This window comes from Carlito syrichta, unplaced genomic scaffold (assembly GCF_000164805.1).
Source record: "Carlito syrichta isolate Samal-C Ts95f unplaced genomic scaffold, Tarsius_syrichta-2.0.1 Scaffold302029, whole genome shotgun sequence".
NCBI lineage: Eukaryota > Metazoa > Chordata > Mammalia > Primates > Tarsiidae > Carlito > Carlito syrichta.
This window is the reverse complement of record NW_007246125.1, coordinates 126747-142492: the sequence shown is the minus strand read 5'-3', so window position 1 is coordinate 142492 and position 15746 is coordinate 126747. Positions and strand designations below refer to the sequence as shown.

Sequence of the window (15746 nt, the reverse complement as noted above, 5' to 3'; positions counted from 1 at the left end):
GGGTCTCGAACCCGCGGGCTCAGGCAATTCACTCACCTCAGCCTCCCAAAGCGTGGGATTCCAGGCTGAGCCACCAAGTCCGGCTAACAATTTTTAAGAGGTAGGTTTTTCAAGTACTGGTTATAAATTGTGTCAGAATCAAGAAGCCTTAATTTTAAGAAGTTAAAAAAATAGGATGGACAGTAAATGACACACAGTGAGCAACCATATTTGAGGCAGTGCTGATTCCATGTGGGCTAGAAGAGAATGTCCAGCATTACTATATAAGCCAAAAAGCAAATGGAACCCCATTATTACATGTGAGAAATTACACCAGGAAAAAATCTCCAAATAAAACTTATTTGTGCTTCCATGACTCTCTCTTCAGAACAATTCTGCATATAATCTTGGTGAGAAACTGACACAGTCACTTCAAACACAAAAATCTATAAACATGCTTTGATCATGTTGTTCAATATCTAACACATGAAATTCAACACAACAGGATTTAAGTATAATAGGACACCATCTACGTTCCTTAAGAAAAAAAATAAAACTTGCTGAAATTTTCTGAAAAGATATAAACAACTTTATTAAACTCAAGTTTGGGGGAAAAACAATGTTTCCTTTCAAGCTGAACTTTGATGTAGGTTCATACCTTGAAGCAGGAGGCTCTATAAAGGAGTTGTACAACATGCCCAATGCTAGTTTTAGAGGCCTGAGGAAACCGTGGCTCCAACCTTTGCACCACAAAGAGAACCAATACTTTTCTTGACAAGGCAGAACCATCTTCTAAGGCCAGCAGAACCAGCTTTAGAGCTTCCTCTTGCATTGCTAGAAGTTAGGCAAAACCAAAATTCATTAAGAAATAAGATAAACTCATTTATTAGAAGGGCAAAATTTAGTAATTTTTGCAGCTATCACTCAATTAATGGTCAACAAAATAAGACATACACGGAACTATACTTTTATACCATTTTGTGGGCAATTTTGTATTATATTCTATATATTTTATTAAGAAAGCAAAATAAATGATTAATACATTTAAGAAAAACTTCTGGCCACACAAAGTGGCTCATGTCTATAATCCCAGCACTTTGGGAGGCCAAGGCAGGAGGACTGCTTCAGCCCAGAAGTTTGAGACAAGCTTAGACAGCACAGTGAGACTTTGTCTCTCTACAAATAATCAAAAAGTGGAGTAGGGTATTGTGGTGTACGCCTGTAGTCCCAGCTGGAGGCTGAGGATTGCCTGAGTCCAGGAGGTTGAGGCTGTGGTGAGCTGTGATCGTGCCACTGCACTCCAGCCTGGGCAACAGAGTTAAGATCTTGCCTTAAAAGAAAAAAAATAAAAAGAAGAAAAACATCTATCAAAATGAATACATTTCCTATCACAGCTGTGAAAAAAGGAAAAAAAAAAAAGAATAAATGTTTGGCATTAAGAGAAAAATTTTAAGTTCCCTAAAAAATGACTTACATGAAATGACTCAAGCCATGATTGTTAAGTCAGATGTTACTTGATAACAACAGAATACTGCAAAGAACTAGCCTTAGTACATCACTTCTAATTCTTATGTCATACTTTCAGAATTACTAGTAGAATAAACACCAGACCCCAATTATATACCTGGTCCAAGGAACTGGCAGCCCCTAGCCCTGACTGCTGCCCAGAGATTGGAAGAGAGTTGCTGAGGATTCTGGTGCTGGAGAATGAGCTCTGTAACTGTTCTTTCACCCAAAGACCGAGCTGCCCTCATGGCACGAATCCTGCCTTCTTCTTCTACTAGTTGACAGTGGACCAGAGTCACAAGCTTCCTCTGCATTGGGCGACTTAGAACACTCTGAGTAGTGCTATTCAGACCCACGCCTTTAAAAGAGAGTAAAGAAGTTATCTCTAGCTTTGCAATATGCAATTTTACAGTCCAGGAGCATATTCTCTGGTGGACTGACTGACTTGTGAATAGTTCTGGGTTCTACTGTAATATTTAAAATAAACAATAAATAAAACCACACAAGTAAAGCCTGGCTAGTATTTTAAAAGTATACAAATGTATACATGAGTTGTCTCATGCACATTTAGCACTCATTATGACATTATACCATTATTCATCTTAATCACAGAGGAAAAAAGGCCAGACAATATTAATCATAGTTTAAGATGCCAATCTTGATGTTATAACAGTTCTGGCATATTAATCCATGATGGTTAATCTTGCTTTTGTAATAGCAAGCCCTTTTTGAGAAGTAATGATAACTTCCATTTTTATTGTACCCACTATAGCACATGACCTAAAACTGGATAGAAGACAGACCATTCAGAGTTGTCAAATGATAGAAAGCTGTTCTGAAACTAGTACAGTGATACTTTCTTCTGTAATCATTCAAATGTTTCCATCATCATATAAACTCCAAATTCACTATTTTATTTGTTATAGTTTATAATGATATTATTTAGTATGAAGTGAGTTTGGTTTATAAAAAAATAATTTCATTAACATTCACTTCTAGACCACAATTTTTATGGTAACAGAAGTTTCTTTAATAGACACTTGCTTAGCCTGGATAATCACATCAAATTTATCTCTAGCAGGACTTCTTTTCTACACAGGATTATGTGTTGGGCATTAACAGGTAAATTTACTTGTTAAAAAACAAAACCAAATTTACCTCTAGCACTGCTGAGTGGTTTCAAGTACAATGCTAATTCTTCTACACATTTCTTGGCTTCCTCATAGTGCTTTGTATCTTCAACCCCACTACACAAAGTAATGGGCTGCTGCTCAGGGACCTAGAGATCAAAAGATCTGTTACAGCATTTATTCATTAATTAAACTAATGTTTTATTGAATAGAATTTATGCCCTAATAACTAACTTTGGCAACATCAAAACTCTCACTAAATGTACTAAATTCTTTCAAAAGACCTTTCCTATATACACATCTTTGCATTGTTTTGTTTCTGTAGCAGTCTTATTAAGATATAATCCACCTACCATACAATTGACTGGTTTAGAGTATACAAATATACAATTGTAAAGTATACAATTCAATGGTTTTTAGTATATTCAGTGACATGTGCCTGTAGTCCTAGCTACTAGGGAGGCTGAGAAAGAAGGATCACCTGAGCCCAGGAGGTCGAGGCTGTGGTGAACTGTGACTGTGCCACTGTGCTCCAGCCTAAGTGATGAAGACTCCAACTCAAAAAACAAAACAAGAGAGCATCAATAATTGAAATCATATGGTGTGTGACCTTTTCAAAATGACATTTTCACTTAGCAATATACATCTGAGATTTACAGATGTCTTTTTGTGACTTGACGGTTATTTCTTATTTCATTTTATACAACATCCCACTAAATGGATATGTCATTGTTTATTTACTTATGTACTAAAAGACAATTGTTTCTGTTTTTTGTAAATCATGAATAAAGCTCTTTTAAATAGTAATGAGGGTTTCTGTGTTTTCACATCAGATGGGTAAATACCTACGTTAAGCTTATAAAGAAAGTACCAAACTCCCTCCCTCCCTTCTCTTCATTTATTATTTTTTTAAAGCCAGGGTCTCACTCTGCCACCCAGGCTGGAGTGTAGTGGTACAATCATAGCTCACTGCAATCTCCAACTCCTGAGCTCAAGCAATCCTCCTGCTTCAGCCTTCCAAGTAGCTAGGGCTACTGGCTAATTTTAAATTTATTTTTTGAGTCAGGGTCTCACTCTGTTGTCTAGGCTGGTTGCACTAGCATGATAATGGATCATTGCAGCCTCCAACTTCTGGACTAAAGCAATTTTTAAATTTTTTGTGAAGACAAGGTCTTACTCAGGTTGGTCTTGTACTCCTGGCCTCAAGCTATCCTTCCGCCTCGGCCTCCCAAAGTGCTGAGATTATTGGTGTGAACAACCATGCCCAGCATCACCTAGCTCATTAAAAAAATTATTTTGTAGAGATGATGTTTCTCTATGCTGCCCAGGCTGATCTCAAACTACTGGCTTTAAGTGATCCTCCTGCCTCAGGCCCCCAAAGTGCTTGAGTTACAGATGTAAGGCACCATGCCCAGTCTCATATCTTTCAAAGTTGCTACTTCAATTTTCATTTCCACCAGCAAAAAATGAAAGTTTTTGTTGCTACACATCCTTGTCAGCATTTGGTGTTGTCAATGCTTTAGTTGCTGAGCAACTTTTCATTTGCCATTTGTATACCTTATTTGATGACTTATCTGTTCATCTCTGTCCGTTTCTAATTGGTTTACTTGTCTTTTTTATCAGAGCTGTAAGAGTTTATTACATATTCTAGATATGTCATTTATGAAATATAAGATTTTATAATATTGTCTCCCATTCTGTGGGTTGGTCTTTTATGTTGTTAGTAGTCTGTGAAACATAGTTTTTAATTTTGAAAGTGTTCAATTTTTTTTTTCTTCATGCTTTTGGTGCTATATGTAAAAAAGAAAAAAAAACTACCTACTCCATGGTCATGAAGACTCATGCCTATATTTTCTTCTAAGAATTTTGTAGTTTTAGCTCTTACATTTAGCCTTTTATCCATTTTGAATAGTTAATCTGAGTAAATGTCCATTTAGGTCTTCCTAAGTTTAACAATGATTTTTTTTTTTTTTTTTGAGTTGGAGTCTCACTCTGTCACCCAGGCTGGAGTGCAGTGGCATGCTCATGGCCACCGCAGCCTCGATCTGTTGGGTTTGGGCAATCCTTCTGCCTCAAGCCTTGCAAGTAGCTGAAACTACAGGTGTGCGCCTCCATGCCTGGCTAATATTTTGAATTATTGTAGAGATAAGGTCTCGCCATGTTGCCCAGGCTGATCTCGAACCTGCAGGCTCAGGAAATCCTCTCGCCTCTGCCTCCCAAAGTGCTGGGATTATAGGCATGAGTCACCACACCCGGCCTATTTTATTCTTTTTGATTCCATTGTTGATGAAATAGATTTCTATTCTCAGATCATTTGTTGCTAGTGTATAGAAATACAATTGATATTTATATATTGGTCTTATATCCCACAACCTTGCCTTACTAGTTTTTTGCTTCTAATAGGTTTTCCTTCATGAATTCCTTAAGATTTTCTATACACAAGATCATGTCATCTGTGAATAGAGGTAGTTTTACTTCTTTCATTCTTATCTGAATGTCTTTGATTTTATTTTCTTACCCAATTGCCCAGGTTGGAATCTCCTGTACTATGTTAAATAGAAATCGTTGACTTGTTCCTGATCTTATAGGCAAGGTATCTAGTCTCTCAATCATTCAGTATGATGTTAGCTGTGAATTTTTCAAACATGCCCTTTATTATGTTGAAGACGTTTCCTTCTACTCCTAGTTTTTTGCGTTTATCATGAAAGGGTGTTGGATTTGCCAAATGTCTTTGCTAATTGTGCTGGTGAGCATAGCTGGCTTCCAAATGTATTTTCTGTGTCTATTGAGACGATCATGTGTGTGCATTAAGAAAAATTCTGTTGATATGGCATATGACATTAACTGATTTTCAGATGTTATGTCAACCTTGCATTCCTAGTACAAATCTCACTTGGTGATTGCATTTTTAATTTAATTTTTCTATTGTGACAAAATATACATAATACAAAATTCACCATTTTAACCATTTTTAGGTATATAATACATTATGTTCACAATTTTGCAACCATCACCACTATTTACTCCCAGAACTTTTTTGTTATCCCAAATAACACCACTATACCCATTAAACAATCACTTCCTCTTCCCCTCAGACCCTGATAACCTCTCTTCTATTTTCTGTCGCTATAAATTTGCCTATTCAAGCTCTTTCATATAAGTGTAATTTGTGTCTGGTTTATATCACTTAGCATAATCCTTTCAGGATTTGCCCATGTTGTATCGTGTATCAGAATTCTATTCCCTCTTATGTCTGAACAATATTCCATTTTATTATATGCTATGCCACATTTTATTATCCATGTCACATTGTGTTATGAATGGACATATGGATAGCTTCTACCCTGGCTATTGTGAATAACGTTGTTATGAGTATGGGTATACAAGTATCTCTTTGAGACCCTGTTTTCAATCCTTTGAGATAAACATCTAATAGTGAAACTGCTGGGTCATATGATAATTCTATTTTTAATTTTTTAAGGACCTGCCATACTATTTTCCATAGTGACTACACCATTTGACCTTCCCATCAACAGTGCATTAGAGTTCCAATATCTTCATATTCTCACCAATTCCTTACGTTTTTCTATTTTTTGATAGCCGTCATCTTAGTGGGTTGGGTGTAAGGTGCTATTTCATTGATTCTTATCAGATACACAATTTCTTATACTCTATGTCTTAAAATGCACAATAGTTTCTATTTTTGATAAGTTGCAATTTATCTTTTATATTTTTTAAACTGTTCTTTTTGGTGTCATATTTAAGTAATCAAATGCAAGGTCATGAAGATTTTCTTCAAAGAGTTAAAATTATGGTACAAACTGATTTTATTATTTTGCATGTGGCTATCCAATTTTCCCAGCACCATTTGTTAAAAAGACCAACCTTTTCTTTTTTGAAGTCTTGGCAATCTTGTTAAAAATCGTTTGACCATGTATGTGCAGGTTTACTTCTAGGCTATCTTAGTCCATTGATCTATATGCCTGTACCACTCTTTCTTGATTACAGCAGTTTTGTCGTTTTGAAATTAAGTATGAGTTCTTCAACTTTTTTCTGATTTTACTTTTTTTTTGTTGTTGACTTGGAGTCTCACTCTGTTGCCCAGACTGGAGTGCAGTGGCCGCTCCCAACCACCGCAGCCTCGCCTGCTGGGCTCCAGTGATCCTTCCGTCTCAGCCTTCTAAGTAGCTGGAACTACAGGCGTGCGCTACCACACCTGGCTAATGTTTGATTTATTGTAGAGATGAGGTCTCACCAAGTTGCCCAGGCGGGTCTCGAACCCGCGGGCTCAGAGTATCCACTCACCTCAGCCTCCCAAAGGCATGGGATTACAGGCTGGGCCACCGAGCCCGGCCTGATTTTTCAAGATCGTTTTGGCTATTGGGGTCTCTTGCAATTGTTTAAAAATTTTGAATGGGATTTTCTATTCCTTCCAAAAACACCATTGAGATTTTGATAGGGCTTGTACTGAATCTTTAGATTGCTTTAGGTTATATTATCATCTTAATAATATTAAATTTGCAAATTCATGAACAAATGACATTTATTTATTTATGCTTAATTTCTTTCAGCAATGTTTTGTAGTTTTCAGTGTACAAGCCTTTGTCAAATTTATTCCTAAGTATTTTGTTCCTTTTGATGTTATTGTAAGTGAAACTTTTCTGGAAAAAAAATAAGTCTTGGTTATTTGCTACTAAGATGCAGTATGACAACTCTCTGCAGTCCTAGCCACTAGCCACCACCATACTTGCAGCGGTGATTCCTGCAGAGCCCTGGCCCCTGGCTGGGCTGAACCACAGGACAATGAGCGCAGTCGCTGGAACCCGGAATCTGATCAATGGAGAGAGAGGATTGGGGAAAGCCGAAGAGGTGCCCCATGCCCAGTGAGGAGATGCCAACTGCAGCCATTTTCTCTGTTCCAGGACCAGGCAGAGACCCGTACTACCCCGCCCAGCTCCGCCCAGCCTCCTACTTGGGATCTAAGGACAAGGCAGAGATCTGCACTGCCCTGCCAGGCTCCACCCTGCCTCCAACTTGGGACCTAAGGTAATCTCATCAAACTGGGAGAGACAGAAGCCCCTCCCCTATGCTGGATAGGACACAATAGGTCAGATCTCAGTGGCAGACTCAAAAGGCAACAAACCGGGTGAGTCCAGATCTGATCCACTCTCCTTCCAAAGTAGGCCCGGGCATCTGACCCAAGCTGAAAGGATGCTGCACTTACAGGAATGACAGAGCCAGTTTGGTTCCTTGTTTTTAATTTTTGTCTGTTTGTTTTGCTCATTTTTGTTTTAGTTTTTTCTCTCTTTCTTTCTGCTTTTGATAACATACTTGCTTTGTTTCTGCTATTTTACTGATTTAGAGTTCCTGTTTGTATATGGGCAGAGTACATCAATGGGCAGGTTTTTGTTGGATTGTGTGTCTGTTTGATGATCTGTTTTAGTTTTCTTTTATTTTTTCTGTCTTTGTGTCTCTTTTCATTTGATAGCTGGTACATGTGTCTGTTTTCCCTCTTACTCTTCTCTCTTTCCACCTTCCTCTTGCCCTCCTCCCTCATTCCTTTTTCCATGATTTTCCTTTTTCTTACCTCATTTTGCTTCCAGGGAGCAAACTATACCCTCACTGCATGGCAGAACGTAAGGCAGTGGGAAGTGGGTTCAGGGGGCCCATACACCTGTTGGTGGATACTGGAATCTGCAGATAGATTTTGAATCACAGCTCCCCCACCTCAATTAAACCTCAAAACTGAAAAAGTATAGCCCCCAACCCACAGTCCAGCTTCAGAAATGAACAAAGCCAGAGGATCTACATAAGGAAGAACAGGACACTGAGCAAACAAAAGTAAAAGCAACCCCGCCAATCCTGAACAACAAAATTAAAGAAAAGCAGGGGAAAAAGGCACAAGGGAGGAAAATCTACACAAATGAAGAAAATCCAAAAGAAGAATATGGGTCTCACACAGACCCCTGGGAGGTCAGACACTGAGAAAACAGACTTCGGAACACAAACAATGAAGAGCCCCTAGAATGACTGGTCTCAAACTACAAACTCAGATATCAAGACATTAACAGAGAGAATAAAAAGAATTGAGGAGAGACAAAAGGAAAATAAGAAGGAGTTGATAACGAGACAACAGCAGTAAAGAATACTGTGAATGAAATAAATAATAAATTGATAAGCATGGAAAGCAGAATTGGCCAAGCAGAAGAATCTCGGAGTCTGAGGACCCAAATATAGAACTCAAACTGTCAAAAATATAGAAAAGAAGCCTAAAAAGACAGAACAAAACCTTCAAGAAACAAGCGATTATTTCAAGAGGCTGAACCTAACAGTAATCGGACATTATGAGGCAGAAAGAGAGACACCTCCCTTGGAACAAACATTCAATGCAATTATTCAAGAAAACGTCCTTCATCTCATCAGTGATGCAACCATTCAAACACACGAGATTCCAAGAACCCTTGTGAGAAAACAAATGAGAAGACCAAATCCTAGACACATAGTAATTCACCTAAACAAAGCAGGTATAAAGGAAAAAATCCTAAAGACAGCAAGAGAAAAAGGTCAGACTACCTACCAGGAAAGACCAATTAGAATAGCAGCAGATTTATCTACAGAAACACATCAGATTAGGAGATTCTGGAGCCCAATCTTCAAAGTTCTCAAAGATAAACAATTTCAACCAAGAATAACCTACCCAGCTAAGCCAAACTTCACCAGTGAGGGGAAATTAAAATCTTTCCCAGACATTCAGTTCCTAAGAATTTATGCTGCTTTTAGACCAGCTCTACAAGAAACACTTAAGAAAGTATTAAACACAGAAGAAAGGAAAAAAAAGAACAACATTCTTCACAAGGGTGCAGGAAAAAGATTGAAAACACACACGAATCAACCCCAAAATCAAAAGAAAGACATCAAACAGGAACAATATCAACTCTGTAAGAACCTCATGACAGGGATAAGCGCTCACATTTCAATAATTAGCCTGAATGTGAATGGACTAAATACACCACTGAAAAGACATAGAATGGCAAAATGGATAAAATATCACGAGGCAACAACATATAGTTTCCAAGAGACTCAGCTCACTGGAAAGGACACTCACAGACTCAAAGTAAGAGGATGGGAAGGAAAATTTCAGGCAAACACAATACAAAAGAAAGCAGGAGTTGTGAGCTTAATATCAGACAATATACCCTTCAAGCTATCAAAAATTGAAAAAGATATAGAAGGTTACTATATAAAGATAAAAGGTTCAAGTCATCCCAAGAAATATCCATTCTAAACATATATGTACCAAACATAGTAGCACCAGCTATCATAAAGCAGCATCTCGGCAAACTTTAAAAGCCCAAATTTAGGACATATAAGACAAAAAAAAAAAAAAAAAAGAAACAAAAAGCTGGTTCTTTGAAAGGATAAACAAGATTGATGGTCCCTTAGCTAGACTGACCAAGAAAAAAAGAGAAAAGCCCTAATAAACTCAATCAGAAACACAAAGTTTCTGAAGTTACAACTGACCCTGAAGAAATACAAAAGATTATCAGAGACTACTATATGGAAACAAACTTGAAAACCTAAAGGAAATGGAGGAATTTCTGATATCACACAACCTCCCCAGCTTGAAACAAGAAGAAATCGAGACCCTAAATAGACCAATAACAATTCAGGAAATTGACTATGGCATAAGAAAACTACCTACAAAAAAAACCCTTTGGACCAGATGGCTTTCCAGCAGAATTCTACAAAACATACAAGGAGGAACTGATACCAATTCTATTGAAAGTATTCCAGGCAATTGAGAAAGATGGAACTCTTCCCAAATCATTTTATGAAGCTAACATCACACTGATACCTAAGCCAGGCAAAGATCCAACAAAGAAAGAGAACTACAGGCCAATATCCTTGATGAACACAGATACTAAAATTCTCAACAAGATCCTAGCAAACCAGATTCAACAACACATATCAAAAATCATCCACCATGACCAAGTAGGCTTCATCCCTGGTTCAACATTCCTAAGACCATAAACATAATTAAATACATCAACAGACGTAAAAACAAAAATCACATAATTATATCATTAGACACAGAAAAAGCTTTTGATAAAATCCAGTACTCATTCTTGATAAAAACCCTCAAACATCTAGGCACAGATGGAACATACCTCAAAATAGTAAGAGCCATCTATGAAAAACCCATAGCCACCATACTGCTAAACAGGCAGAAATTGGAACCAATTCTCCTTGAAAACTGGAACAAGACAAGGATGCCCACTCTCACCCCTCCTGTTCAACACAGTTTTGGAAGTTCTAGCTAGAACATTCAGAGAAGAGAAGACGATCAGGGGTATCCAAATGAGAAAAGAGGAAATCAAGTTTTCCCTCTCTGCAGATGACATGATTCTATACCTTGAAAAACCAAGAGAATCTGTCAGAAACTTCCTTGCACTAATAAAGGACTTTGGCAAAGTCTCAGGGTATAAAATAAATGTGCAAAAGACAATCGCATTTGTATATACCGATAATAAACAAACAGAAACCCAAATAAAAAACACAATTCCATTCACAACAGCCACAAAAAGAAATACCTTGGCATCTTCCTAACCACAAATGTGAAGGACTTTTACAATGAAAACTACAAAACACTGCTCAAAGAAATCAAAGATGACACAAACAAGAGGAAAAATATTCCATGCTCATGGAATGGAAGAGCCAACATTGTTAAGATGTCCACTCTACCTAAGGCATTCTACAGATGTAATGCAATACCCATCAAATTACTAGTAGCATTCTTCTCAGACCTAGACACAACAATACAGGAATTCATATGGAAACATAAATGATCACAAATAGCCAAAACAATCCTCAGCAAAAACAAAACAAAACAAAAAACAAAGCAGGAGATATCACACTCCCAGACTTTAAACTTTATTATAAAGCTACAATAATCAGCTGGGCTCAGTGGCTCAGCCTGTAATCCCACACCTTAGGAGGCTGAGGTGAGTGGATTGCCTGAGCCCATGGGTGCGAGACCCACCTGGGCAACATGGTGAGACCTCATCTCTACAATAAATAAAAAAATTCGCTGGGCGTAGTAGCGCGCACCTGTAGTTCTAGCTACTTGGAAGACTGAGGCTGAAGGATCGCTGGAGCAGAGCCCAGCAGGTCGAGGCTGCGGTGGCTGGGAGCGGCCACTGCACTCCAGTCTGGGCAACAGAGTGAGACTCCAACTCAAAAAAAAAAAAAAAAAACTATAATAATCAAAACAGTCTGGTATTGGTACAAGAAGAGGCCTATAGATCAACGGAATAGAATTGAGATTCCAGAAACAAAATCTCATTTCTCAACCAACTCATCTTCGACAAAGCCTCCACCACCAACCACTGGGGAGAGTAGAAACTATTCAGTAAATGGTGCTGTGAAAACTAGCTGACCACATGCAGAAAATTGAAACAAGACCTCTACCTATCCCCATACACAAAAATGTACTCTAAATGGATCAATAAAACCTCAAACTATAAGAACCTTAGAAGATGCAGGAGAGACTCTTATGGAAATTGAAACTGCAACCAATTCCTGAGCAAAACCCCAAGTGCCCATGCCATAAGAGATAAGATAGACCAGTGGGACCTCATCAAACTGACAAGCTTCTGCAAAGCCAAAGAAACCATCAAGAGAGCAGGGAGACAGCTCACAGACTGGGGAAAAATATTTGCCAACTGCAAGTCTGACAAAGGTCTAACATCTAGAATCTGTAAGGAACTCAAATGTGCCAAAAAGAAAAAAAACAAATTATATTTGCCCCATTACAAAGTGGGCAAAAGATATGAATAGACACTTCTTAAAATAAGACATACGAGAAACCAACAGATACACGAAAAAATGCTCAGCCTCACTAGTGAGCAAAGAAATGCAAACTAAAACTACAGTGAGATACCACCTAACTCCATTCAGGATGGCCATCATCAATAACTCAAAAAATAACAGATGCTGGAGAGGATGTGGGGAAAAGGGAACATTTCTACACTGTTGGTGGGAGTGTAAACTAGTACAGTCTCTGTGAAAAACAGTGTGGCAATTCCTAAAAGTTCTAAAAATCAACCTTCCATATAACCCTGCAATCCTCCATGGGAATATACCCAGAAGAACTCAAATCACTCTATAAAAAGATACCTGCACACGTATGTTTATCACTGCATTGTTCACAATAGCAGTAACATGGAACCAACCATGCTGCCCATCAAAAGAGGACTGGATAAGAAAAATGTGGTACATATACACAATGGAATATTACGCAACCATAAAGAAGAACAAATCATGAACTTCGCAGCAACCGGGATGGACTAAGAGTCTATTATACTGAGTGATCATTCACAGAAACAAACAACTGAGTATCACATGTTCTCACTCATAAGTGGACCCTGAACTAGTGTAATACTATAAGAAAAGGAATGACAGTAATGAGAAACTGCGGGGGCGGGGAAGTGGGGTTGGCAGTAGTGGGAAACTGCCTGGGGAAGGGGAGGCACACCTCATCAAGGGTACCTGCACAATGAATATTTGTATACCTAACCCTAAATTGTTCCCCACAATTTTAAAATAAAAAAATTTTAAAAATGCAGTATTTCAAAAATTGTTATCCCCAGTGAGTCTATTTTATAAATGTTTCCAAAATGTCATACAAAGACTTTCAAAATAAAAATAGAAAATGATTATAAAATGAAAAATTAAGTACAGAAAGAAAATTTTTTAAAAAACCAACTGCACTTTTCCTTTTGACAAATATTTTGTAGTGCTGTTGGTGACATCAAGATAGACTTATAAACAAAGTAAGTTTTCTTTTTAAAGCAAGTCATTCTAGAACAGCTCTCTGTATTTCCAACATATGCTATCAACTTCCCCTGTGCTTTAGCAATCCATAGGAAAATTAATCTTGAAAATATCCAAATTTCCATTATATTATTCAGAAAATGATTTATGATAAATATATGAAACTTTAGACTTAACATTATGCAAATTAATAGTGAGGAATTATCTAAATAAATTGAATCTAGCACTCAAGAACCTGCCGACCTTGGCTTTATGAAAATGTCTGAGGATGTTAATCTCTAATTTGAGAATACTGACATAAAACTTTACCTGTGTTACTTTCAGAATTACCAGATTTTCATCTTTAGGTACCTAGGGATATTTGCCATACTCTTAAAAAACGGCTACCAAAAGTTGTGCTCTATAGTTTCTGCCACCTTTCTCATCTTTCATTTCAGTTAATGTCTAAGTAAAAGTGCCTGAAGCAGTTTCCTATTGAGTAAGGTGTGATGGTTTTATGAACAGTAATGTTTTCAGTGTTACAAAGTCCTTAGGACTTACCTTAGGTTTCTCCGGTGATCTGAATAGCTAGGATTATTGAAAGTCTGACAACAAGATTAAATGGATGTTACTGTACTATGACTGAGAAACACTGGATTAATACAGTAAGTCTAGCATACTGAAATAAAGGATTTGCACAGTACAGAACAGAATTATACCTATTTAAATAGAAGGCAATGCTATATAATTTTAATTCAATAGATTTCTCTTAGGAAAACACATACACATTTAAAAGTAGTAAGTCACCCATCTTACCTGAGCACCTACTAGCTGCAGCAATGCTGAGTTCACGGGCAGGAGCTCAATGTCTGTATTGATAGTGGTCTGGTCAAATGGGCAAGCCTTGCGGTGGAGTTTATTCAGGCACATCTTGCAGACAGTATGGCCACAGCCCAAACTGATGGGCTTTCGAATTGTTTCGTCAAAAGTCTGAGTACAAATTGGGCAGGAGAGGAAATCCGTCCATTGTGGGGCTTGTACAGGCATTGCTTCTGGAGTTATAATTCACGAACATACACACACACACACAAATCTAAAGCAAAGATTCCACTGGAATCAAAAATTTTGAAAAGTTTTTTTTTTTTAAATATCTTCTGTAGATACAGTCAGCACATAGTGTGAAATATAACCTGGAAAACAAAGAAAAAAATTGAGTGTCTTCCTTTTCAATTAAATGTTGAGAAAGTATCATCAGTCCAGTCTTACTCTACAAACTTTTATGCCACATTTGTATTACAGTAATCCATCTTTCCCCACTTTTACAGAAGTATAGCCAAGGCAGAGCCATAACAAAACACCTAGTCCTATTCTCTTATTTTAGACATGAGGAGTAGTCCCCAGGAAGATGAGGTGACACTTAAAGTTAGTAATAAAGTGAGAGCTACGACCTAAGTCTCTAAAGTTTATTTAAGTCTCTGAACTCTTTAAAAAAAATTTTAAAAAACTAACCTTCTTAGGGACTAGTAATATTCTGTTTCCTGATTCAGATATCATTTACATGGGTTGGTTCATTTGTGAAAATTTATAGAGTTCTTCACTTACGTGCACTTTTTTGTATGTTATACTTCAATAGTTTTTCTTTGTAAATGGCCTAAAATAAAAACTATCTTAAAATACTTTATCATCAAATTTGGTGGGAGTAATGAGATAAAAAGAAACTGGGTTGTGTAAAGTTTAAGATGCTCTTAAGAGTTGTATATACTGGTAAGTAGCTCTTTTAAGCTCCTCATGGGGCCTACACTTATTTGATGTAGTGTGTTTTAGACATCGTAGTTAAGATATTTACTTCAAAAGATTTTTCAGATTTCCAAATTTAAGAATAAGAGATCAATTAAATTAACCAAAACCCATATATAATCAAATTTTACTGTTTACCTTCTATTTTTGGTGGAAGATAAAGCCAAACCACAAAACTCATCACCTGTGTCTATCAGAAGTTTTCTTTAAATGCATAACCCAACCTGAAACTTCTAGCACATCTTAAACGATACCTACTATATTTACTATTACGGTAGTTTTTAAAAATGAGGATTGATGGCCAGAACAATAAAGTACCATAGTCTTACATGTTTTAAAGGGCTTAATTATGCTTAGTAATCTGTTTACAAAGAAAAAAAAATTGTTTAAGCTATAGTTAGATAGAAAAGTAAAGTATCTATACATCTTTTTTTTTTTTTTTTTGAGTTGGAGTCTCACTCTGTCACCCAGACTGGAGTGCAATGGCTGTTCCCGGCCACCGCAGCCTCAACCTGCTGGGCT

The 15746-nt window shown here is 37.3% G+C and overlaps 1 protein-coding gene across 4 annotated transcripts in view; it reads right to left on the bottom strand.

The window, feature by feature from the left end:
- Positions 1-14751, bottom strand: part of RC3H1 (ring finger and CCCH-type domains 1) — a 58744-nt gene extending 43993 nt beyond the window's left edge. For all 4 annotated transcript variants that reach the window (XM_021711306.1, XM_008055916.2, XM_021711307.1 and 1 more), the window contains exons 1-4: positions 14244-14751; positions 2644-2764; positions 1604-1843; positions 638-813 (exon numbers count right to left, since the gene is read on the bottom strand). In XM_021711306.1, coding sequence (XP_021566981.1) covers positions 638-813; positions 1604-1843; positions 2644-2764; positions 14244-14474 — 768 coding nt within the window. In that variant the 5' untranslated portion in view covers positions 14475-14751. The remainder of the gene's footprint in view (positions 1-637; positions 814-1603; positions 1844-2643; positions 2765-14243) is intronic.
- Positions 14752-15746: the final 995 nt, after the last annotated feature.